This window comes from Podarcis vaucheri, assembly GCF_965113315.1.
Source record: "Podarcis vaucheri genome assembly, chromosome: 14".
Lineage (NCBI taxonomy): Eukaryota > Metazoa > Chordata > Lepidosauria > Squamata > Lacertidae > Podarcis > Podarcis vaucheri.
The window spans coordinates 21,095,233-21,119,719 of NC_138752.1; the positions used below are offsets into that span (position 1 = coordinate 21,095,233).

Below are 24,487 nucleotides of genomic sequence, written 5' to 3' on the forward strand. Positions count from 1 at the left end.
TACAATTCCCATTATCCCTAACTACTGGTCCTGCTAGCTAGGGATCATGGGAGTTGTAGGCCAAAAACATCTGGAGGGCCGAGATTGAGGAAGCCTGGATTAGATGATAGATAGATGATAGATAGATGATAGATAGATGATAGATAGATGATAGAGATGATAGATGATAGATGATAGATGATAGATGATAGATGATAGATGACAGATGACAGATGACAGATAGATAGAGATAGATAAATAAATATAGATATAGATAGATAGATGATAGATAGATAGATAGATAGATAGATAGATAGATAGATGATAGATTGATAGATAGATGATAGATAGATGATAGATAGATAGATGATAGATAGATAGATGATAGATAGATAGATAGATAGATAGATAGATGATAGATAGATAGATAGATGATAGATAGATAGATAGATGATAGATAGATAGATAGATAGATAGATAGATAGATAGATAGATAGATAGATGATAGATAGATGATAGATAGATAGATAGATAGATAGATAGATAGATAGATAGATAGATAGATGATAGATAGATATATATAGATAGATAGATGATAGATAGATGATAGATGATAGATGATAGATGACAGATGACAGATAGATAGAGATAGATAAATATAGATATAGATAGATAGATAGATAGATAGATGATAGATAGATGATAGATAGATAGATAGATGATAGATATAGATAGATAGATGATAGATAGATATAGATAGATAGATAGATAGATAGATAGATATACCGGTAAATAGATGATAGATAGATAGATAGATAGATAGATAGATAGATAGATGATAGATAGACAGATAGATAGATAGATAGATAGATAGATAGATAGATACCATCTTCCTGGGGAAACTATGTAAAAATAACGTTGCTAGGATGGATCAGTCTATTTCTGGACCATAATTCCATTCATAAATCCTTTCTATCCTGTGTCTGCATTAATCTGTGGGATGTTGTTGTTTTTTAAAAAACAACTATGTATGAAGTTTTATACTTATATACATATTTTATCAGAAAATTCCATTTTATGTATATCTTATCTCAATGTGCATAATGTGCATATTTCTAAGCATATTTTACTCTGAAATATGCCACTTTGTTTTCCATATCTTGGTATGCTTTTGAGCTGAGGATTACAAAATCTGGAGAATTCATGCTCTGGTCCATTTACAGTATTAGTTGAAGAGGTGGCGATCTGGTCAGTTCACCGAAAGATGCCGACCAAGCAAAATTCTCTTCCATCTCTAGAACTTCAGTGTAAAAAAAGGAGGCTTGCAGAGCTTCTAAGAGGTAAATTAGTCAAGTAGAACTTTAACTGATAGAACTTTAACTGGTTTAATCACTGAGAGCATTCATTTTATTGATGGGGATGCAAAGCAAAGGCACATTTGCTTATTAGGGGGAGGAGTTGCCAGTTCTCTGGTGTGCTGCTATAATACTGAATGCAAAAGGAAATCTTAACCATCGCTGTTAGCTTTTTCAATTTCTTATGAGATAAGTTGCTATTTAACTTGCACATTATGGAGAATGGGCTCCTAGATGGCTGCGGCAGAAGGCAGTTCAGACTGCAGGCACAAAGGACCATATTTTTCAGAGCTTCTCCACTTAAATGCCTTCCTGTGTGTACTTAAACAGCACATCTGAGTGAAAAGTTTGCAGTAATTTTAACCAGGATACGCCACTTCGCCATATACAAATGACATTTTAATGTGGGTTTCCCTCCCCCCGACGCATTCCTCTTATGAATTCCTTCCCCTGAAACATCCCAAAGCGATTGAGAACTAAAGGCAATTTCAGATCCAGTGCCGATATAGATTGAGATAAGATTCACCACTGTAAAGGCTTGTGGGGAAGGGGAGGTGTAATGTGTATGGGTTGCTCGTGCGTAAGTTGCCGCCTCTCCAGGCTTTGTTGCCTTGCTAAACCTTTCAGTCTGGGCAGCCCTTCACTTCGTGCCTGCCTCAGTCGCTAGCCGTCAGTGGGCGTTTCTTAAATCTTTTCCAACATAAAAGTTGTTTGACACCCAGTCTCCTCCTACTCTCTCTGCGCGGAAGTCTTCTGCGCAGGGTGGGCGTGGGTAGCAGAGGACCCGTGCTCTCCCCGCTGGTGCCCGGTGAAGAGTCCTGGAGCCCTCTCGCCGATTCCCCCATCAGCCCCTCTATATCCCTGGTGTTGCGCTGATTTGCTTCCCCATCTGCGGAGCTGCCTCTCTCCCTGCTGGGCCCTTCTCCAGCATCATTTGAGAGCCTTCCCTCTGCCTCTAGCTCCGATGTCAGTTCCCTGACAGGAGGGTTTCAATAGACATTGCAAAGAGAATAGAGGTGGTGTCAGTCTGATATGTAAGGGAGAGCATTTTAAAGGGTAAGTTCCAAGTCACATGGTATGGAATGGGCCTTCTAATGAGATGGTATGCAGCTACAGAAGGCTCCATTCTGCAGAACTCAAGTGACTGGTTGGGTCTATGAGATAATCTTCTCTAGTTACAGCACCCCCCGACTACAGACCTACACCCTCAGTGGGAGTACAACCCTGACCAAAGCACACAACTGACCAATTATCTGGACTCAGGGTCGAGGGAACACCTAGTTGGGCATGTCATTGCTAGCACCTTGTTCACGTCATCAGGCCACATCATTGAAATTGATCACGTGACTCACAGGAAATGCTGGAAATAGAAACCTATACAATGGTACCTTGGAAGCTGAACACCTTGGCTCCTGAACAAATCAGCTCCCGAACGATCGAAACCCAGAAGTGAGTGTTCCGGTTTTCGAACATTTTTCAGAAGCCAAACGTCCAGTGTGGCTTTCATGGCTTCCGATTGGCTACAGGACACTCCTGAGGCTAATCAGAAGCTGTGTTTTGGTTTTCAAACAGTTCCAGGAGTCAAACGCACTCCTAGAATGCATTCTGTTTGAGAACCAAGGTATTGTATATTAAATATACATATATATATAAATAACCCATGCTCCAGGTTACGCATGCACACGTCAGCAGCAGAAATATGAAGTTACACAGCTCAGAAAATTCCGCCACTTGTTCTGCATGAATAAGCTAAGACTAGTAAACCCAAGCAACTTACATGGGAATATGGGAAACTGCATTATATCAAGTCAGACCATTAATCCAGTATTGTCTATTATAACAATTGACAGTGGCTCTACAGTGTTGGTGCTGACCTTTAAAGCCCTAAATGGCCTGGGTCCAGTATATCTGAAGGAGCGTCTCCACCCCCATCTATCTACCCGGACTGAGGTCCAGCGCCGAGGGCCTTCTGGTGGTTCCCTCACTGTGAGAGGCCAAGTTACAGGGAACCAGGGACAGGAGGACCTTCTCAGTAGTGGCACCCACCCTGTGGAACACCCTCCCACCAGATGTCAAAGAGAACAACAACTACCAGACTTTTAGAAGACATCTGAAGACAGCCCTGTTTAGAGAAGCTTTTAATGTTTTATGAATGACTGTATTTTAATATTTTGTTGGAAGCCACCCAGAGTGGCTGGGGAAGCCCAGCCAGACGGACGGGGTATAGATAATAAATTATTATTATTATTATTACAGCAAAACTTTCCCATCTCCACCTGCAGATGCTGCAGATTGAACCTGAGGCTTTCTGCATGTAAAAGAGATGCTCTACCACTAAGCTATAGCTCCTCCCATGTGTCCACATGGTCTCTTTTCACTTTTCATTCCTGCTTTTCAATCCTCATTTGTAAGTAGCAGTTAAACCACAGTTTCCCAATTTGGATGTCATAATAAAATGTTGTTTTATAAGCCAGGACAGAAGGACCAAAGCTAGGCATGTGGAAAGGGGGATGGGTGGAAGAGGAGGGAGCAAAGAGACACCCAGCTCATTCATGGGCTTGTGGCTGGACCATCCCAATACCTCAGAGAAAACCACTTCCGAACTTAAGAGGAGGTGGAGTTGCGGGCTTCACGCCCTCTCCACGTGCGTGGGGGCTGCCTCTCAGCCTCCGCACAGTTGAGGGGATCCCTGGCCGCATCATCCCCTGGCCAGCCAATCGGCTGGCCTGGGTGGGGCGTGGCTTGTGCAATATCACACTGGCGCAGCCAGAGATCTCCTCCTTTTGCTGCCTCAGCTCATCGGGTTTCCTACCCTCCCACCCTTTAGTTTTTCCTTTTGACCTTGCTAGGGACTTTGGTTGGTCGCCGTTAAGGGGCCTGGTAGGAATTTTTTCCACTTGGCAAATTGGCACCAGCCACTTGGTTTTTCGCCTACCTTGTAGCAAATCGTCACAACTTCCTCGGCATTGGTGGTTAGGCATTGGTAGGGGTATTGTCACGTAGATGAAGCGGGATAGAAAGCGCCATCACCAAGGTGATGACGCAGAGTTATGAAAAATGACAGAGGGTAAGGATTTGCTGAAAGGACTTTTTAAATGGGAATACAAAAGGGGAGGTGTGAGGGGGTCAAAGAACTAAGGTGATGAGATAAAGGAGATTGAAGGATGGAATTAATTTTAAACTTTAAACTTTTTATGTTTGTTTTTCTTTCTATCTATATCTAATCATTCTTTTTCTTTTATGTCTCTTTTTATTTTTTAAATTGTTAGTTGTGTGAACTGTATTTTATAATTCTATGTGTATTTTAAAAATCTTAATAAATATTATAAAAAAGAAATATTATAAAAAAAGAAATCGAAGGATTCCGGGGGGCGTGGCCCTGTCCGAAGCCTATGGAGGTGAGGGCCTAAGGCACGCCCCCGAGCAGTGACCCCGGGGGAGTTCCTAGTTGATGTGCATCAGCAGGTCTCCCCCTACTGGTGGTTAACCCTTCCCGGTCTTCAAGCAATCGGGCTGAAGCCGGATAGTTGGTTAGGACCAATGCCTAAGCCAATACCACTCATTCCTGTAAACAATCAAGTTGTGGCCATTTTTTGCCCATTAACCTAAATATTTGTGTCATGTGTCTATTTCCACTGCGGGGGGGAGGCGGAAACTCACCATGCAAAGCTTGGGTGCCATGCAGATGTGAGTTTTTTAAAAACCAGGTCTGTGACTGTATAATGAAATTTGTATTTGCTGCATTTGTATTTCAAATTATTTGTTGCATTTGTTTTTCAAATTGTTTGGTTAGGAGCCAGATGACTACTCTGCTGCAAATTATTTAGCAGCTTGACAGTGCTGTTCAAAATGCATAATCATATGAGATGCTTTATAATCAAAAAGCCTTAGAGCTAGAGAAAGGGACAAAACCTATAGCGATCTGGCTGCCGAGCCAATCGCTCCGAACAACAAAGGCCTCTGAAGCACCTCCAAAACCAGCATGTTGGACAGGGAACAAGCAAACAGATTGAAAAATGCTTCTTGCACATTCAGTGTGTGCAAACTACGGACATAAGCAAGGAGGAAGCTCTTCATTGTTCTCTGTGCCAAATGAAAATGAGATTATCTAACAAGACTGGACAAGCACAAAGATGTGGTAATAAAGGAAAACAATCTTTTATCTTGATACGGCCAAACCCAGGGGCCCATCAAACTTCACAAAATCCCTCTGCAGAAACACACTTTTGTGTAGAAATTAAGCAGGTATGAGGCCGCATATTGATGGTTTCATGCAGGCAGGAATCGCCATAGCTAGCTACAAGGGAAATCATAGGTGTACACAAACACTGCGTGATTTTCATGCTGAGTTCAGCATGAAACTGTGTCCCATGTAGAATTTTGCAAGATTTCTAACAGCCCCTTAGATCTGGGATACAGCACAATACAAAGGAACAAAGGATGAGATTGTGACTCCACCACCCTGGGGTCCTCCAGCTGGCTGGGGCCAATGGGGGTTGTAGACCAAAAAACAAAATTGCTTTCCCCACCCCAATTAATTCTCCTTTTGCTTGCAGTGGAAGAAAGTGACTTACCTTAGGGGGGGCAGATTGAGAGTAGCCAGGCAATCTGCCTTTGCAGCTACTAGTGTGAGTGAACAGTGGAAGGCAGAAGAGCCATAGCACCATGATGGAAGAATTGTTTTGCATGCAAAAAGTCCCAGGTTCAACCCCTAGTATCTCCAGGTAGGTCTTGGAAATACTCCTGCAAATAATACCAATGGGATCCCCAACCCTTAAGCACTGGGCCATCACAGTTAAGTGTGGGTGAAGGCAAAGCTATTGTGTTAGGTGAGCATTTGGTGTTAATGGACCATGAGGAAGCACACCACAAAACTGTGAGTGGTTCTGGCTCTTCCCTGGGAATCATCATCCCTCCCCTTGTTCCTGTGCATTGTGCTGCATCCCAGCTGTGGCTCAAGCCCAGGGTTTCCCAAACAGTTCCCATCTTCCTTGACCATTGGTCCTGCTCGCTAGGGGTGATGAGAGTTGTAGTCCAAAAAGAGCTGGAGGCCCAAGTTTGGGAAACCCTGCTCTAGCCTGATTGGGCAGTCAAGAAAATCAACAGTTTAAAATATACACTATAACAGGGCTGTCCAACAGGTCGATCGTGATCTACCAGTTGATCGTGGGATCTTCCCCCCCCCCCGCACCAAAAAAAAAAAAGTTGGACAGCCCTGCACTATGATAAAATTGCAGATTAGAATACATGTCAGCTTTATATGTCAAGGTAAAGGTAAAGGGACCCCTAACCATTAGGTCCAGTCTTGGCTGACCTTGGGGTTGTGGCGCTCATCTCGCTTTATTGGCCGAGGGAGCCGGCGTACAGCTTCCGGGTCATGTGGCCAGCATGACTAAGCCGCTTCTGGTGAACCAGAGCAGCGCACGTAAACGCCTCTTACCTTCCTGTTGGAGCGGTACCTATTTATCTACTTGCACTTTGACGTGCTTTCGAACTGCTAGGTTGGCAGGAGCAGGGACCGAACAATGGGAGCTCACCCCATTGCGGGGATTCGAACCGCCGACCTTCTGATCGGCAAGTCCTAGGCTCAGTGGTTTAACCCACAGCGCCACCTGCTTCAAGGAAAGCTTATCTAAATAGAAAGGTTTTTAGAAGGTGCTGAAAAGAATACAATGGGCAGGGAGTTCCAGAGTTTAGGAGCTGCCACACTATAAGATTGATTTGTTACAAATGCAGAAGAATAGCTACACATTATGGTCTGCACATTCATCCTAGAGGTGCAGATTGAGTCAATCCAGACTGGAATTTGCAAAGATCGAACTCGTCATGTCTCCCTCCCCACCCCCCGCCCTAAACTACTATATGCAGGTCACTGAACCCTTCGCCTCCTACAAGCCTCTGCCTCTCCCAACTGCTGCATGTTATAAGGCACTCTGGAGATAAAAGATGCTACCATCAAAAGAGAACCCAATACAGAGTGTTCTCAGACTGTAACGATGTATGGGAGATAAGAAGAGTGCTCATTTTTAGACTTATCTGCAAGGAGATAAAATGCAGCAAAACTAATTTGAAAACGCCGAATGATTGGGGAGGGCTGGGGTGGAACAAACTAGAAAAATGTAAAGACCAACTTATAGCAAGATAAGGGGAAAATTGCAGGATGTGTTCACCCCAACCCTGGCCATGGGGATGAAATGCATGTCAGTGGAGAGGATCTGCTAGAAGAGAGCAATGGGAAACATAATATCATACAATGAGCCCACTGGTTCAGGCTTGTCAAGCATCCTATTTTCACAGTGACCAAGCAGGTGCCAATTGGACTGGGCCAATGCACCCATGAGGCAAGGTGAGGCAACCGCCTCAGGTGGCAAGGTCCTCCAGGGGCAGCAGATCATGATGTCAACCTTTCTTCCTTCCTTCCCTTGTTCCTGGTGTAGATTTTCCCTGATGTCCTTCTTCCCTGGTGGGGAGGGGGAATGCCATTTTAGTGGGTCATTTGAGTGGGGGGCAAATACAGGGATGGGAATCCTGTGGCTCTCCAGATGTGGCTGGACTCCAACTCCAATCATCCATGGGCCAAGTTGATGGGAGCGGGGGTCCAGAAACTACATCTGCAGGGCTGTAGGAACCCACCCCTCACTTAACAATTTTATAAATAAATAAATGAATAAATGCTTCCACCCATTTTGGCGGGTGGGGGGGTTACATTCTGTACCAAAAAGTCTTACAGTTGCTTCCATTCCAGGCGGCATCTTTAAGTGCTGTTTTCCACAGTGCTGCACAGAAACTGACCCACTGATTTACTGAAAGTTTTTTTTTCTCCTCTGAAAAAGGCTTACATTTTTTCCACCTCAATCTTGGGACACCTGAGAATTTCTTTAGAATTTCAGCGGGTGCATGGTTCAGCTCATCATTACAATGTGAATGAGTGGCGTGTGCATGCATTTGTGTTTCTTTCCACTGAATGTTTCTCAAGCTCTCTGCAGCCTCCCTAGCTGCCTGCACTTCCTGATCTGAAAAAGCCCCATGGAAGGAGCTGCCTCGTGATGTCTTCCCCTGGGCTATCACTGAAGGCACCCAGGAAGGCTGCAGAGTGCAGAACCCTGATGAGATGGTCTATAGAATGAAAGAACAGACACTCACAAATACCTCCCGGCTGCTTGAAAAGTAAGGTAAGCAGGACGAAGCCCCTGTACAGTACTCCACCCGTGAGAATTTCACCCATTTTTTTCTCCCCTTTGATTTCTTTTTGAAGTGCCATTTTCTGTTCTCCTAAGTGATGAAGAATGGTCAGGAGAAATGGCAGGAGAAATTTTTGGCACGGCACTAAGCAAGATTTCAGCTCCTCCTTGGATTAAGTCCAGGGGCAACTCAACCCCAGGCTTTGTTTATAGATTTCTGTCTTGGTGCTGTCACTGTTGATAACAGCCAGGGAGGTATGAGTGAGGTGAAGAGTACTGACAAGTTTATCATGGCAGGAGCCTGTGTATTGTCTCCATCGCCAGTCCGCCATGCTGTACCAAACTCATCATACTTGGCCTTGCGTGGAAATTTAGGGTAAATTTAGGAAGGACATTTCCTTGGGGCTGCAGAACCAGGCAAGAATCTGGCAAGTCACAATAAATGCCTAGCATATTTGTTACTGGATTTTCAGACTCTCAATACTGCTCAAGCAAGGCTTTTTGGGAAGGGTTGCCCAGCGTAATTTCCAGTTTAATCCTAAAACGGGAGAGTGGCTTGTCAATTGTTGACACCTACAGTAAGAACATAATCAGAGCCCTAACTGGATTAGGCTATTGGTCCACCTACTTCAGCATCCTGTTCTCACAGTGGCCACCCACATACCTATGGGGAGCCTGCTAGCAGGACCCGACCACAAGAGCACTCTCCCCTCCTGTGGTTCCCATCAACTGGTATTCAGAAGCATTCCTGCCTCTGTGGAGGCAGAGCATAGCCATCATGGCTAGTGGCCCTTGGTTGCCTTATCCATGAATTTTCCCAGTCCACCTAAAGCCATCTAAATTGGTGACCATTCTTGTTTCCTATGGGAGTGAATGCCATTGCTGAAGTATCTGCTGAGTTTATCTATGTTCCTGGGTAGCAGACTGAGCAGGCAGATGGGTTACCTGTTCACAATCTCCTCCATTAGGGTGAGATGTATTTCTATTTAAAATGTAGACATTATTTCTAAATTGGCATCTATAATAATAATAATAATTTGTTATTTATATCCTGCCCTCCCCAGCCAAAGCCGGGCTCAAAGCGGCTAACAACAAGTAAAAATAGCACAGTGTACATAAAATCACACAGTCAATTAATTAAAATACATTCTAAAATCAATTCAGAATCAAATTAATGGCAACCATTGGGCTAGAGTTCTGTGAGGATTACAGAAGGAGAGAAGGGGTCAGACTGTGCCTTGGCCAAAGGCCTGGTGGAACAGCTCCATCTTGCAGGCCCTGCGGAAAGATGTCAAGTCCCGCAGGGTCCTAGTTTCTTGTGACAGAACGTTCCACCAGATCGGGGCCACAGCTGAAAAAGCCCTGGCTCTGATCAAGGCCAGCCTAACCTCCCTGTGGCCTGGGATCTCCAAGATGTTTTTATTTGAAGACAGTAAGGTCCTCTGTGGGACATATCAGGAGAGGCGGTCCTGTAGGTACGAAGTAGCGCCTTCAAATCTATGTCCTCCTTGTTACTGATAAGGTGTTTTCCCCTGCTTTTGGCGATGAATCACCCAAGCTGACAGAAGCTGCAACAGCAGCAGCTACGCAAAACCTTTCAGGATATAGAATAGCCCCAGGTGATTAAAATTATAATGTGTGTGTGTGTGTGTAATCATCTATGGTGAATACAATCAGGACAGGGGGAATCAAATGTGCACAGTGCTGCTAACAGCTGAATGAAAAACATCCTCTTTTGACACTTCTCAGGAACTGTTTATCATCAAGCAGTTCAAGAGCCCTCGTGGGATTCTTTCCCTTTTTGTCTCAGGGACACATGAGGAAACAGCCAGGCAGGAGGGTGAACTGAAACATCTGCTGCCGTTGTCTCTGCAGTGATGGTAATTCCAGAGAGCTTGCATACAGATTCCCTCTGTGCAATCAGAATGTCTGAGCAGCGCCGAAATCCATTTTATGACCTGGGCCAGGGGTTGCCAGTGCGGCACCCATGGGTGCAAAGGCACACTTGAGGTGCGCAAAAAGCCAATCTTAGATACCTTGCCTCCACCCACAGGGGGAGGTGAAGGTGGTTTTCTCCCATGAAAAGTACATGGAACTGGAGGAAGAAGTGGAAAGAGTCAGGATCGACAAAAGGAAGTACGTCTTCACAAAGCACAGAGTTAAATGTACCGGTAGTTAAACCATTTGCTTCCAAATGCCAACATCCTCCTTCAGATGGCGCCAGAGCTGTTGTCACACCGTCACCTTGGCACCTGCCATCTGGAGCAAAGTCCTTCTGCAACTGCCTCTCCCCACCTCGCTGGCTCATCGTCTATTTTCAAAGCCTCATCCGAAAGCATCTATTTCCCTCCCGTGACTTTGCCTTTTAATTTTCCAATCTCTCTCCGCTTCTGCCGTTTCGCTCTTCCAGTGCCAATAACATATAATTCGGCACTGTAACTATATTTACCCCGAGAAGCATTTCTGACATAGCGTTGCTATGAAATCAGACTTTATTGCTTATTACAGCTCAGGCAAGTTGTTCTGGGAAGGAAATGATATAGACCGTAAAAACAGATATGCAGGGAGAAGTGTGTAAATGAAGATGCCTTGACTTCAGAGCTCATTTGTTCTATTAAAATGGCCCATTGCATAGAACTCAAATGCAGTGTTTTATTTACTTATCCTACTGATGTCACCTCCCTCTGTGCCATGCAATCTGAAATATGAAGCGAGCTTAATAACTACCTAGTGTAGCAGCGAAGACAAGTTCCCTTCTTCTACAGCACTATAGAAGCAGCACTACCATCTTCAATGCCAGCATGTGTGCTAAGTACTGGACAAAACACAGGAACCCCCCCCCAAAAAAAAAAAAAAAAACCCCTGCCTAGTCATAGTGAAAGCTATGGTTTCCCCAGTAGTGATGTATGGAGGTGAGAGTGGGACCATAAAGAAGGCTGATAGCCAAAGAATTGATGCTTTTGAATTATGGTGCTGGAGGAGACTCTTGAGAGTTCCATGGACTGCAAGAAGATCAAACCTATCCATTCTGAAGGAAATCAGCCCTGAGTGCTCACTGGAAGGACAGATCCTGAAGCTGAGGCTCCACTACTTTGGCTACCTCATGAGAAGAGAAGACTCCCTGGAAAAGACCCTGATGTTGGGAAAGATGGAGGGCACAAGGAGAAGGGGATGACAGAGGACGAGATGGTTGGATAGTGTTCTCGAAGCTACCAGCATGAGTTTGACCAAACTGCGGGAGGCAATGGAAGACAGGAGTGCTTGGCATGCTCTGGTCCATGAGGTCACGAAGTGTCGGACATGACTAAACGACTAAACAACAACAACAACAACAACAACAACAACAATTATGTGCAAAGTTAAAAAGTCCTTCCTTTTGTCTGTCCTAAATCTTCCGCCATTCAGCTTCACTGGTTGAACCTGGGTTTTAGACTAATGAGAGAGAGGGAGGGAAAACTTCTCTCTGTCCACACCAGGCATAAACTTGTACACCTTCATTCATGTCCCTCCTCACTCCCCTTGTCTCTCACAGCTTAAAAGCTGCAAATGTTTTAACCAGTACTATTTTTCTAGAAAAAGAGGTGCCGGAACTCACTGCAAACGCCTCCCTTGTTGTCTTATAATGGCAGTGGTGCCCACCTAAGAGATGCTGGAACTGAGCTGTGGCTGAAAAAAAGCCCTGGTTGTAACCTTTCCTTATATGCATAGTAGATGGGAAGCTGCTGTGTCGCTCTTGCCTCCATGTATACGAAGCAACATGCAATTCTACTGTGACATGCATTCAGCTACAAGCTGTTGTGCCCCAATTAGTGGGGAGGTTCTGCCTTGTACACACGCCGTCCTTCTCAAGAAAGTGCTTTCCTTTTCCTTTCCTCTCTTTTTTTCTTTCTTTCTTTGCTTAGCAGGATGTTCTATTCTAAATCCCATGTGCCGATCTGAAAGGAAAACTCACAAATCTGCCTGTGACCTAGCCAAAAGTACGTATATTTGGAGTTCTCCTCTGGGAACTCCAACAGGGGATCAAGTGAACTGTACAGTAACTTCCAAATAAGTGGGCATTAACTAACAGCGAATTCTTGACTGCATTCCAATAGAATTGTATGTTCCTGTCCAAGTAAACACCCAAGCAGCTCAGCACAATTAATGAGAAATCAGCAACTAACAAGGGGAATTAGGGCTGATTTGCTTCCCACTTCACCTCCAAAACTGCTGCCAGATAAACATATGTATAAAGCTGTCCGAAGACTATTCCTCAAAATGTACCGATCCTTGGCAGCCACACTTGTACGTTGCCAAGGAGCTAATCAGTGTGTCGGTGCACTGAGTTCATTTCTCATGCTCAAAATATTGGCTGGCAGAGACTGAGGGAAGAAGGGGCACTCTTGGGCTTCCAACTTCTGGTCAAACATTGGGAGGCAGAGGCTAGTTCAACCATAGCAGAATTTCACAGCTTGAGCAAACAGTGTGGTCTTCCGGAAGCAACCAGTAGGGCGGTGGTGCCAACCAGATCTCTTGTCACCTGCTTCTCTGCACTTTCTGAGGCGGGAGGGACAACACGGGCATGGTGCAAATGTGTTGGGTTGACTGCAGTGCCATCAATGGTGGGTGGTCAAGTAAGCACCCCCATGCCGACCACTACCGATGACTTCAAAACCACCATTAGTGTACTCCTCCCTGTCTTTGGCCTTGTTTGAGAACTTGAGAAGCATGCTGGATCAGGCTAGTGGTCCATCTAGTCCAGCTTCCTGTTCTCACGGTGGCTGACCAGATGCTTGTTGGAAACCAACAAGGAAGACCTGAGCACAAGAGCACTTTGTCCGCCTAGCAACTGGTGTTCAGTGGCATACCGTCTCTGACAGTGGAGGTGGAACATGGCTGTTGTGGCTAATAGTCAAGGTTGGCCTTCTCCTCCATGCATCTTTCTAACCCTCTTTTAAAGCCATCCAAGTCGATGGCCACCACAGCCTCCTTTTTTTCTTTGCCTGTTACCTTTCGTCCCCCAGCTTCAGCTATCTGAAGGTCTCCTGCTCTCTTCTGTAATGCCTCTAATCTTTCTATTTTGCCTCTGGGGATGCTTAAGGAATTTGATCTTCATGACTTCATATACAAAATTAGCAGATCCACTTCTCTCAGTCTAATGTGTACATGAGAGCTTAAGCTATCCATTGGATTTTATGCTTCTCTGCCACGGGTATCTCCTTTCAGTGTTTTTCAGTTCATTTGCTATTATTTTCTGAGCTGTTTTTCTGTTTTCCTAAGCTCTTTTTATTACATTGTGTGCATCGCCTTGAGACATATGTGTGGAAGACGACTAATAAAAAATAATTTAAACATGTCCAATATGCCTTTTAAATGCATACGTTTGGAGAAAATGTGCATTTAAAAGCACATGTTGAGAGGGAGAGAAATACAGTATACAGTTAAATAGATCTTAAACGTTATTTTGTGAGGGATCTTCTTTTTTCAAATTGCAAATTAATGTAGAAACAGAATGGAATCCTGGGTTTAAAATGTGGAAGAATCATAGAGCTATATCCATTCCTAATTGGCTCCCTCTCAGAACAAAAATCTTTCCCAGAACATCTATGTGATCTTCTATAATATGTGATGCCACCTAGCTCTGTTCCTTTAGATCTCGGCACAAAAACATGAATTTTCCTTTGGCTTAAGCCCTTAATCTTTATTCTCAAGTGAAATGAGCATTAAATGCTCATATAGCTGCCTCTGATCTTGTTCATTTCTAGTTACCCTCCTTCCTTTCCAACCCTTAGTCAATCAGAAGTTCCCGCAGCCCATGTCAAAATTAGATGGAAAACTCCTTAATGCAAGGATTGGCTGTTGGCTTTGAAAAACACCATATACAGAGGGTGGTGAACCTCTTCAGAGACTGAATAAGTCTGGATCTGGGGACTCTATTCACTAGCCCTGCCTTGAGTGTTTTGGCCTGCCTGGAACAAGTCCTGAACCCTGATAATGCTTCTTGCTCACCTGGATGGAGGGTAGAGAGGGATGCTTGAGTGTGAGAGGAACTAGTGTATTGCACAAGGTAAAAATTGCATTCAAAGCTCTGCCCACCTTTGCCTCTGTCCCCGCCCACCACTGGCATGTCCAGCCTGGAAGGTTGTCCAGAAGAGAACGTGTTTCTCTGTCTGGAAAAGATTCTCCATTTCCGATATCCAGTGGTGGTGCATTCTTCACCATGGTTGAAAAATGTCAGTCATAGCAAATCATTGCATAACCATTCTGGTCACTTTGCTTCTGCCCACCCTCCACAACCACAAAATACAACTGCAAATCCCGAGTTCACTTTATAGATTGAGTTGTATGGTGCTATCTATGTGCATGGCATTTTACGAAGTACAAAAGAACAGATCCCGAGGTACCTACAAATGTTATTTTCATCTCCTCAGTTCACTTTCCTCTCTGTCACAACTTGCCCTTAATCAAGATGCCCCCTTGGCTCTGGGCAATACCCACTCAACCTTTCAGTAAAGAGAGGGCAGTGCACTCTGAGCTTATGCCTGTCTTTTCTAAGACAGCCTCTGTTGTTTCGCTTCACAGAGGAACAGGAACTGCTGAAGCACCAATAAACAGCGTTTGAGGATAAGCAGGAGTGCTGATCGCTTATTCCTGCCATAAATTACCTTGTAACCCCAAGGCTAAGTATTGCTTGCATCCGAAGGCCCACCAGTGCCTCGCTGCTCACAATATTAGAAGGCCATCCAGCAAGATTTGACACTTCTTTGAAAGATTGCCACTGGTGAGTTTATTCACTGACGACTGTGAATCGCATAATGTTAGAAATGGCTGAAAAAATCCGCCCCTATCTGATCCAAGGTGGGGGAGTACATTTCTGACAGGGAATAATGAGTCATTTGGCATGCATCCCAAAAAAGGTCAATTGGGGCATGGGTGAACCTCCATCTAAATAGCCCAGGGGCTGATGCCAGTGAAATAAATAGCACCATGTATCTTGTTACTACATGCTAGCAGGCTTAGTAAATAGCTCTTGTCTCTGTGATTGACAGGGCTGGCTCTCGAAGTGACCTTGGCTTAACTGGGAGATGGCTGGCCACCTTCATGAGATGGGATGTATAGACATCTCTCAGGAGGGGTGAGCTGTGCATTCCATATTCTTGGAACCTAACCAAATAGCAAGGACCATACATGCCTTTTTGAGGGAAAGCTGTCTGCTCCTTCCTTCCAGCCAGAGGAGAGATTTCTGAGTGAGTGCAAGAACTAAAGGGCGGCTGCATTTGTCCGGAGTAAGGGGTAAATGGGCATATGAGGATTGGGGATGGGTGAATATGTCAATTTCGGTTTCTCATGTTTCCAGTCTTAAAGTACAGCAACCCACATCAGTTTGCAATTAAACTACAAAGTCCTCGTGAAAATTCAACAGTGTTTTACAGCTAATTCTCTAATAATAATAATAATAATAATAATAATAATAATATTAATTATAATAATAATAAATGTTTCACTTAATAATCCTGAGCTGGTAAATAGCATTAGTCAGGAGTTTTAAGATTTTTTTTTCAAAGAAAAAATACACCAGAGGTCGTTTGGTCTGTTATAAGGGATGTGAGTAAGGCATGTACACGCAGGTCCCATAGAACCCTAGAGTTGGAAGGGACCACAAAGATCATCTAGTCCAACCCCCTGAAATGCATGAATTACAGCCGAAGACCCTGACATATAGCCCTCCGGCCTGTTTTAAAACCTCCAAGGAAGGCAAGTCCACCACCACTATCCTCACACTCACTACCTGAAAATTCACTTATCTGCATGTAAAAGACGATGCTCAAACCTCACTGTACATTCCACATATTCAGATATCTAATCAGCTGCCTTCCTTATTTCCTTGTTTGTTTACTGGTTGGTGGCAGCCGTTTTCAGGCGGAAACCACGGAGAGTGTGATCAGATGAATCAGAGAACAGGAGAAATTGGATAAACCGTTTTTTCCCCTTTTGTTTCTCTTCTTCTGATTGGCTGCTGCCATTTCAGGAGGAAACCATGGAGAGAGGGAGGAAAGAGATTGGACAAATTCCACATTAGAAATGTTTGCATAGAAAATAATGAAACTGTAGACTCGTTATGCGAATGCTCACCTAACAAACTATTTCTAGGGAACGTATCATGATTGTTAAGAGGGACTGTCACATTTTTAAAAAGGTATAATTATTTTTAAAGTGTCAGAAACACAGAAAAAGAACATTCAGCAAGAAATTCAGCTGAAAACTAAAATTAACACTTAGATTTTACGTTGAAATAAGTGGAATTTTATGGCCACAATCCGAAGCACCCTAAACACATTTACTTGAAAGTAAACTGAGCGCCGCAACCCCAGAGTCAGCCACGACTGGACCTAATGGTCAGGGGTCCCTTTACCTTTACCTTTTTAAACCTCATTGAACACAGTGGGACTTGAATCTGAGTAAGCATGCAGAGGGTTGCACTGCACAGTGTCTACATTTGACTGAATATTTTTAATGGAATTTACTTCCAAGTAAGTGGGTTTGGGATTAAGGTACTTGTCTGTGACGTTATCACGCAAAGATTGCTCTGAGCATTCCCAGGATAATGGCTGCAAACTTTTGCATTAATGAAGCTCTCAACTGAATGAATTTTCCAGCAGCGTCAAACCTGCTGTTTGGAAGGCCCCAAACCAGCCAGCCATGCTCTGTAATCTCCTAGCCACACTGGTGCATGTCAGATTCCCATTATATATCTGCTTCTCTGGAGCCATAAAGTGCCTCTATGGCTAAACGCTATTCTAATCACAGGCAGCAATCCAGCAGGAAGGACAGAGGGAGGGCAAACAGGATTTGCTTACTCAGTTAAGTGTAGCAGGGACCCATCAATCATGTCTTCAGTAGCTGCAACTGTCTGAGGCCAAGCACTTCAAGAGCCAATGAATTTCCAGGCCCACCGCTTTGCAAAAGCACGCGCATGCACGTACGCCGTGACCCCAGCTCTTAAGAGGCACAGCACATAAATCAAAGAGGAATTTTCCTTAGGATGCTTTGAATGTCTAGGACACACGTGGGTATCATTCATTGAACTGCTCGTTGCCCTCAGCTTTGATTACTAAATGTCTACATCCCCGAGTCTTGTTCGCTGAAAAATACATGGCCAGATATTTAAAAGGAAGGAAGTTGTATGATCAGATGCTTGTTCAGCTCTCGATTAAAGCAGGGCGGATTGTGGCCCAAAACTGTAATGTCAGGGAAGTGACATCAGAGCGAGAGGCGAAGGGGAGGCTCTCTGATGATGCGGGAGAAGGACCCAGCAGCAGGGGGAGAAACAGCCCAGTAGAGGGGGAAGCAATTCAGCGCAACACCAGGGATAGAGGGGGTCTGATGGGGGAATCGGAGAGAGGGCTCCAGGATTCTTCACTGGACATCAGTGAGGAGAACCCAGGTCCTCTGCTGCCCACGCCCTCCCTGCGCAGGAGGCTCCCGCGCAGTGAGAGAAGGCGGAGACTGGGCGTCAAACAACTTTTATGCTGGAAGAGGTTCAAGAAACGCCCACTGACGGATTCTGCCAGCGATTGAGGCAGCCACGTTGAGAAGGGGCTGCGCGGTCAGAAAGGTTTAACAAGGCAAATTAGCCTAGAGAGGCATCAGTTTACGCACGAGTAACTCATACCCACTACATGTAACTTTATAGATTTGGAGCAACTAGAGAGAGCAAAATGTTACCAGAAGGATGACAGTGTTACATGTGTTGTGGCAAAAACCAGGAAGGAGTTTCGTGGAATTCAACTAAGGGTAGAATTCAACATCACACTCTTCCAATTGCTCCATCTGCTGATGCATTTCAGTCTGCCAGACAGAACGATCCCCTGCACTGTTTGGGGGATTCTCCTTACGCTCCCCAGAGCAAATTTGGGGTTGGGGGCAGGGAGGGGGAGGGGGAAAGCCGAAATGTGCAAGCAGAAAAGTCCTCGTGCTTTTCCTTCCACTGACAGAGCTGGCTAGGTTTAATCCCACCCTAGCACATTTATTATGGGATAAGCTTTCACAGACCAGAGTGCACTCCATCAGGTGCATGAAACATAATCCTAAATTGGCAGGAATAGATACGTTAGAGGTGATGTGAGTTGAGCAGCTAATTTGCAAAGCAACTAGTCACTGTGCACATTCACCATGCATTTAATCAGTTCATATCATAAAGAGGGAATTGGGCGTATTTCCTGCGCAGTAAGCAATGGGTTGTATTCTGTGCTGGTCCTGCTCAGAGTTGACCCCTTGAAATTAACGGACATGAATAACTTGGGTCCCTTCATGTCAATTGACCTCAAAGAATCCTTGAAGCTGACTTTTTAAAAGGATCTTGAGTGTTGTTAGAAGACCCCTATTCCGATCACAGACCTACAATTTCCAGAGTTTCTTGTGGAGAGGGACTGACTGTTAAACAACTTTGGGAATTGTAACTCGGGGGGAGGGGGAAATAGGGGTCTCTAACAGCTCTCAGTGCCCTTATTAAAGTACACTTCCCAAGATTCTTTTAAAGTGTTTAAAGTGTCATCATAGTGCTTTAAATGTATCGTGTGAATGTGGCCTTAATTTGATATAGCACTCCATATCACTCTATACCGGGGTAGTCAACCTTTTTACACCTACCACCCACTAATGCATCTTTCTTGATGGTAAAATTTCCTTACCTCCCACCAGTGCTCGATGGAAGGAGGATTCAGCTTGTGCCGTAGAACCCCCCACTGCCCACCTAGAATCCTGAAATGCCCACTAGTGGGCGGTAGGGACCAGGTTGACAAGCCCCGCTCTAGACAGTGGTACCTCTGTTTAAGAACAGCCTTGTTTACGAACTACGTATTCAGTATACGAACTCTGCAAAACCAGAAGTAGTGTTCCAGTTAGCAAACTTTACCTCGGTCTATGAATGGAAGCCGAACGGTGGAAGGACACTGGCAGTGGGAGGCCTCATTAGGGAAAGCACGCCTCAGTTTAAGAACAGCTTTGGTTTAAGAACGGACTTCCGGAACGGATTAAGTTTGTAAACCGAGGCCTCTGGTTGTGAGCGGGATCTGTTCCGGAGGCCCATTCGCAACATGAGCAGAACGCAACCCGCATTTGCGCATGCATGGGTCGCAATTTGCCGCTTCTGCGCATGCATGGGACGTCATTTTGTGCGTCTGCGCATGCGCGAGCGGCAAAACCCAGAAGTAACCCTTTCCGATACTTCCAGGTCGCCACAGGACGCAGCCTGAAAACACGCAACCTGAAGCAAATGTAACATGAGGTATGACTGTATGTGTATGTAGGAATGTAATGCTCCCTGAGGATGACCATGCAAGTCTTAGTTGCATGGTAGATGGTCCCAGCTACTGCAGTCTGCACACATTCAAAAGCCACATGAATGAGGTTTGCGTTACACACTATCCGTGGGGTGTGTATGGAAGTAATCTTTGGTGGAGAAAATTTGATCAAACGTTTTGAGAAACAAATCACAACATTGGAAGGAAACAGAATTGACAGGAATCTGATCTTTTTAACATTAAGCTCATGAATCTGCAGATAAGATACATTGATCTACATGCAATGAGAATAAATACTGAACACCTTGTCTGCCAAATATGTTGGCTCAGTGGAAGAAAAGTGACCTAAGGGGTGTTTGTGGGGTTTTGTGGGGTTGGAGGGGGTTATGATGATTCAGACAGAAAATAAAACTGAGGAAACGGCAACTCTGTAAAACTCTGGCAGCCTTTCTCTACACTTCTGGAACAATGAAGAAAAGGAGAAGATAGATGTGGAAATGATGTGCTCATTAATGCAAGTTATAATGTGAAGAACGGTCTTACGACCGGAGATAAGTAATGGGAGTATCTTGAATTCTTACAAAGGTAATACATGAATTGAAAGCAGATACGATGACATTAATATGTGGCATTAAAATCTTTCATTATGATAAATGCTGTCTTGCGGAAGAAACTTTGAAAAATAAAGGTGAAGAACCAAACTCTATCTTATGTGAATGTTTGGCTCCAGGTGCTTCTCGGGCTCTTTCTACTCCCCCCCCCCCTTTAATCTGTTCTTTGATAGGTTAACGTCCTTTGATGTTTCGTTATATGTATTTGCTGTGCAGTTGAGTGAATTGCAAGTTTCCTTTTGATGATATGGCTGCTTAGGATTGCAACTCAGTCTTGTCACTTTTATTATTTGTTTGTTAAAACATTGATAGCCCATCCCTCCCCCACCTTAAAAATATGTTTTTGAAACAACAGAAACAAGTAGAACGCAATCAACAGGAACACAACAACTGCAGCACAACAAAGACTTCAAAATCAGCAGGGATAACCACTAAATACAGCAGTAGTGGGAGACCCCAAATTGGGGGTCAAATGCAGCACTCCAAGTCACTCTATCAAGCCCTCTAAACTCTCACCAGACCACACCTACAGTGGCCCTGTGTCACACCCTGAATGCTTTTGCCTGGCTGGAATGGGTCCTTGAACTCTGATCATGCCTCTTGCTTGCCTGGATGGAGAGTAGAGAGGAGTGTTATCAGTTGGTAGAGCATGAGACTCTTGGGACTCAGCTACGTTAGTAAAGAAACAACGATTTGAATGCACTATAAACATGCAACACCAGATGGTGCCAGAGAGCAGGACATTTTTATACACAATTTTACATAGGGTTTTTTTTAAAAAAATGTTATAACAATTTAATTTCTGACTTATTTATAGAGTTTTTTCTTGCATTGCAAGACAATGAATTAGATGATCCTTGTGTTACCTTCCACTGAAACCAAGCAGGCGTTTTCATTGTACTCTTTTCAGAAGTGGCTAAAAACATATTTCTTTAGGAAAGTCTACCCAGATGTGTAGAATGTTGACATGCATTTTAACCTAGGTTTCCTTCCTTCCTTCCTTCCTTCCTTCCTTCCTTCCTTCCTTCCTTCCTTCCTTCCTTCCTTCCTCTCTTTCTTTCTTTCTTTCTTCTCTCTCTGTCTCTCTCTGTTTCTTTCTTTCTTTTTGGCTTATTATTGGTTTCTAGTTATTCTTTTAATGTTTTATATGACTGTTTTAAACTGTTTTTGTTCATAATTTTATTTTATTCTTTTCTAAAGTACTCTGAGGTTTGTTTACAATCAAACAGTGTGTGTGTGTGTGTGTGTGTGTGTGTATAAAATTAATAAATAATGCTCCACCCACATTTGCCTCTGATCCTGTCCACCAGTGGCACATGGCCCTTGGGAGGTTGTTCAGAAGGGAATGTGGCCCTTGTGCTGGAAAATGCAATGCAGAATCGCCATGAAATGAAGGTTCCACTGAACAGCCATCTCTTTTCTATGTGGCTGAACAGGCATTGTCGAGAAAAAGAAAATGCATGGTGTTCACTCAGTTTGCTGCCCAGGTCCTGCTAACTGTTGGTGTCCCTCCTCTCCTGTCTTACGATGCTTCATCTTTAAACTGGGCTTGGGCCAGAGACCCCTTCAAAGAGAGGGCTCCTTCAAACTGGAGACTGACCTCTGTAAACTAGGCCACATGGCAAACCTAGAAGGCAGCAGAGTGCCCTGACAGCTGCCTGAGTGTGCTGGGTGCAGGTGAAACATTCACTTCATGGCGATTCTGCATTGCCTTTTCCAGCACTATGTGAAAGAAAAAGAGGACACAGCGTTGCATAAAATGCACATGTGCACTGTCCAGATTTCTCCCACCAACCCCAGCCAGTGTGGCTGTTTTGCCTCCTTCAGCACAACCCTATGATACTGATGGGGCTTGTAGTCCAAAACATCTGGAGTGCACCGGGTAGAGTAACACCTTTATTGGAACCAATGACTACGGTATTGTTTTTATTATTGCTATACAAATTATTAGGGACGCGGGTGGCGCTGTGGGTTAAACCTAGGACTTGCCAATCAGAGGGTCGGCAATTCGAATCCCCGCAATGGGGTGAGCTCCCATTGCTCGGTCCCTGCTCCTGCCAACCTAGCAGTTCAAAAGCACGTCAAAGTGCAAGTAGATAAATAGGTACCGCTTCAGCAGGAAGGTAAACGGCGTTTCCGTGCACTGCTCTGGTTCACCAGAAGCGACTTAGTTACAGATAGGTAGCCGTGTTGGTCTGCCATAGTCAAAATAAAGAAATTCCTTCCAGTAGCACCTTAAAGACCAACTAAGTTAGTTCTTGGTATGAGCTTTCGTGTGCATGCACACTTCTTCAGATACACTGAAACAGAAGTTGCCAGATCCTTCTATATAGTGAGAAGGTGGGGAGGGGTATTACTCAGAAGGGTGGTGGGAATGGGAGATTGGCAGATAGCTGAGATGAGCCTGTTGACGACTCTTAACGACTGCAATAGGTCTTACAGGAAAAGGCAAGGGGTGAGAAGGTGAAAAATGTGCATGCACACGAAAGCTCATACCAAGAACTAACTTAGTTGGTCTTTAAGGTGCTACTGGAAGGAATTTCTTTATTTTGACAGAAGTGACTTAGTCATGCTGGCCACATGACCCGGAAGCTGTACACCGGCTCCCTTGGCCAGTAAAGCGAGATGAGCGCCGCATCCCCAGAGTCGGTCACGACTGGACCTAATGCTCAGGGGTCCCTTTACCTTTATACAAATTATTATTGCTGTAGCTATTACTATCATCATCATTATACAGCAATGCTATGTTCTTCTTGCATCCAGCCATCTTAGGGGCATCTCTATTATTGACATATTATCATCACCATCATTATCACAATTGTAATTTTGCAGCGCAATGTTCTTCTTGTGTTATTATTATTATTGCTGTTATTATTGTTGCGATGATTCAGCAGCACTGTTATTATTCTTCAGGGGCGCTATGTTCTTCTTGCATCTGTCCATCTTCAGCACATCTTTTCCACAGTCGCCCATGTCTTGAGCTTTGATATTTCTCAGCGCGCCTCTCCTCTTGCTTCCTGCCACATCAAAGCAGCAAGAGAAGCAGAAGCAGAAGCAGGCGCAGCTCTGGGTCACGTGCACCTTCTCTTTTATAAGGCGTGCACGCCTTGTAAATCTCGCTCTGGGAACTGGCTGGGGACAGGACCAGAGCAAGACAGCTGTGTGGCTAATTTTAACTTCACACTGGAGAGTCACAGCAGCTTTCAGACTTGGCAAGGGAGAAAAAGGCACTAAAAATAAATAAATAACAGGGTCTCTCTGACCCTTGAGGTTTTAGTGGGAGATGCACCTGCAAGGCAGCTTACTGTGTTATCCATTCAGTATCCAATTCCTGCTCCTGTTTCCATGACATTTAGGGGACGGGTTGCAACGCAGCGGTAGAGTTCATGGCTTTGCATGCAAAAATTCCCAGTTACAATGCACTGTATCTCCAGACAGGACTGGGAAAAGCTCCTGTCCGGAGCCCTAGAGAGCAATGGCCAGTCTATGTAGACAAAATATAGGCAACATGATGTTTTCCAGATGTAGGCCAGATGTAGCTCCTTTCATCTGTTAAACGGTCTCCCTCGGGAGGTTGTGGACTGCCCTTCCTTGGAAGTTTATCAGCAGAGGTTGGATGGCCACCTGTCATGGATGCTTTAGCTGAGATTCCTGCATTGCCCCATGGGGTTGGACTGGATTAGCCTTGCAACTCTACACTTCTATGATTCTACCTCTGATGTTGGCTGCAGCTTATGGGAGTTGGAGCATCTACCCCTGACGTAGAGACATATCTGAGCTTGGTGAGCTAATAGTCTGATTTCCTTTATGCATGTGGACATCAACGCCTTGGCTTAATTTGGGCTGGCACCTTAGCATAAGGGGAACATTTACCTCTGTTCACTCCCCAGCCTGTCACTTTGGTCTTAATACTTTTGCCACACACACACACATACACGTCCAGAGAAGGTATCCCAGAAAGTTCCCCCACTACCTTGTCGTTCTGGTGTGCTTCTTGGTGTAAGGTGTGATGACTTTGAAGAGCAGCTCCATGGCTCCATTCACTCCCAACATGGTTCCCACGGTAACTGTGCAAAGGA

The 24,487-nt window shown here is 44.5% G+C and overlaps 1 protein-coding gene across 1 annotated transcript in view; it reads right to left on the reverse strand.

The window, feature by feature from the left end:
• Nucleotides 1–24,487, reverse strand: part of AGBL1 (AGBL carboxypeptidase 1) — a 410,764-nt gene that overhangs the window by 346,305 nt on the left and 39,972 nt on the right. The window contains exon 5 of the mRNA XM_082198360.1: nucleotides 24,382–24,475. Coding sequence (XP_082054486.1) covers nucleotides 24,382–24,475 — 94 coding nt within the window. The remainder of the gene's footprint in view (nucleotides 1–24,381; nucleotides 24,476–24,487) is intronic.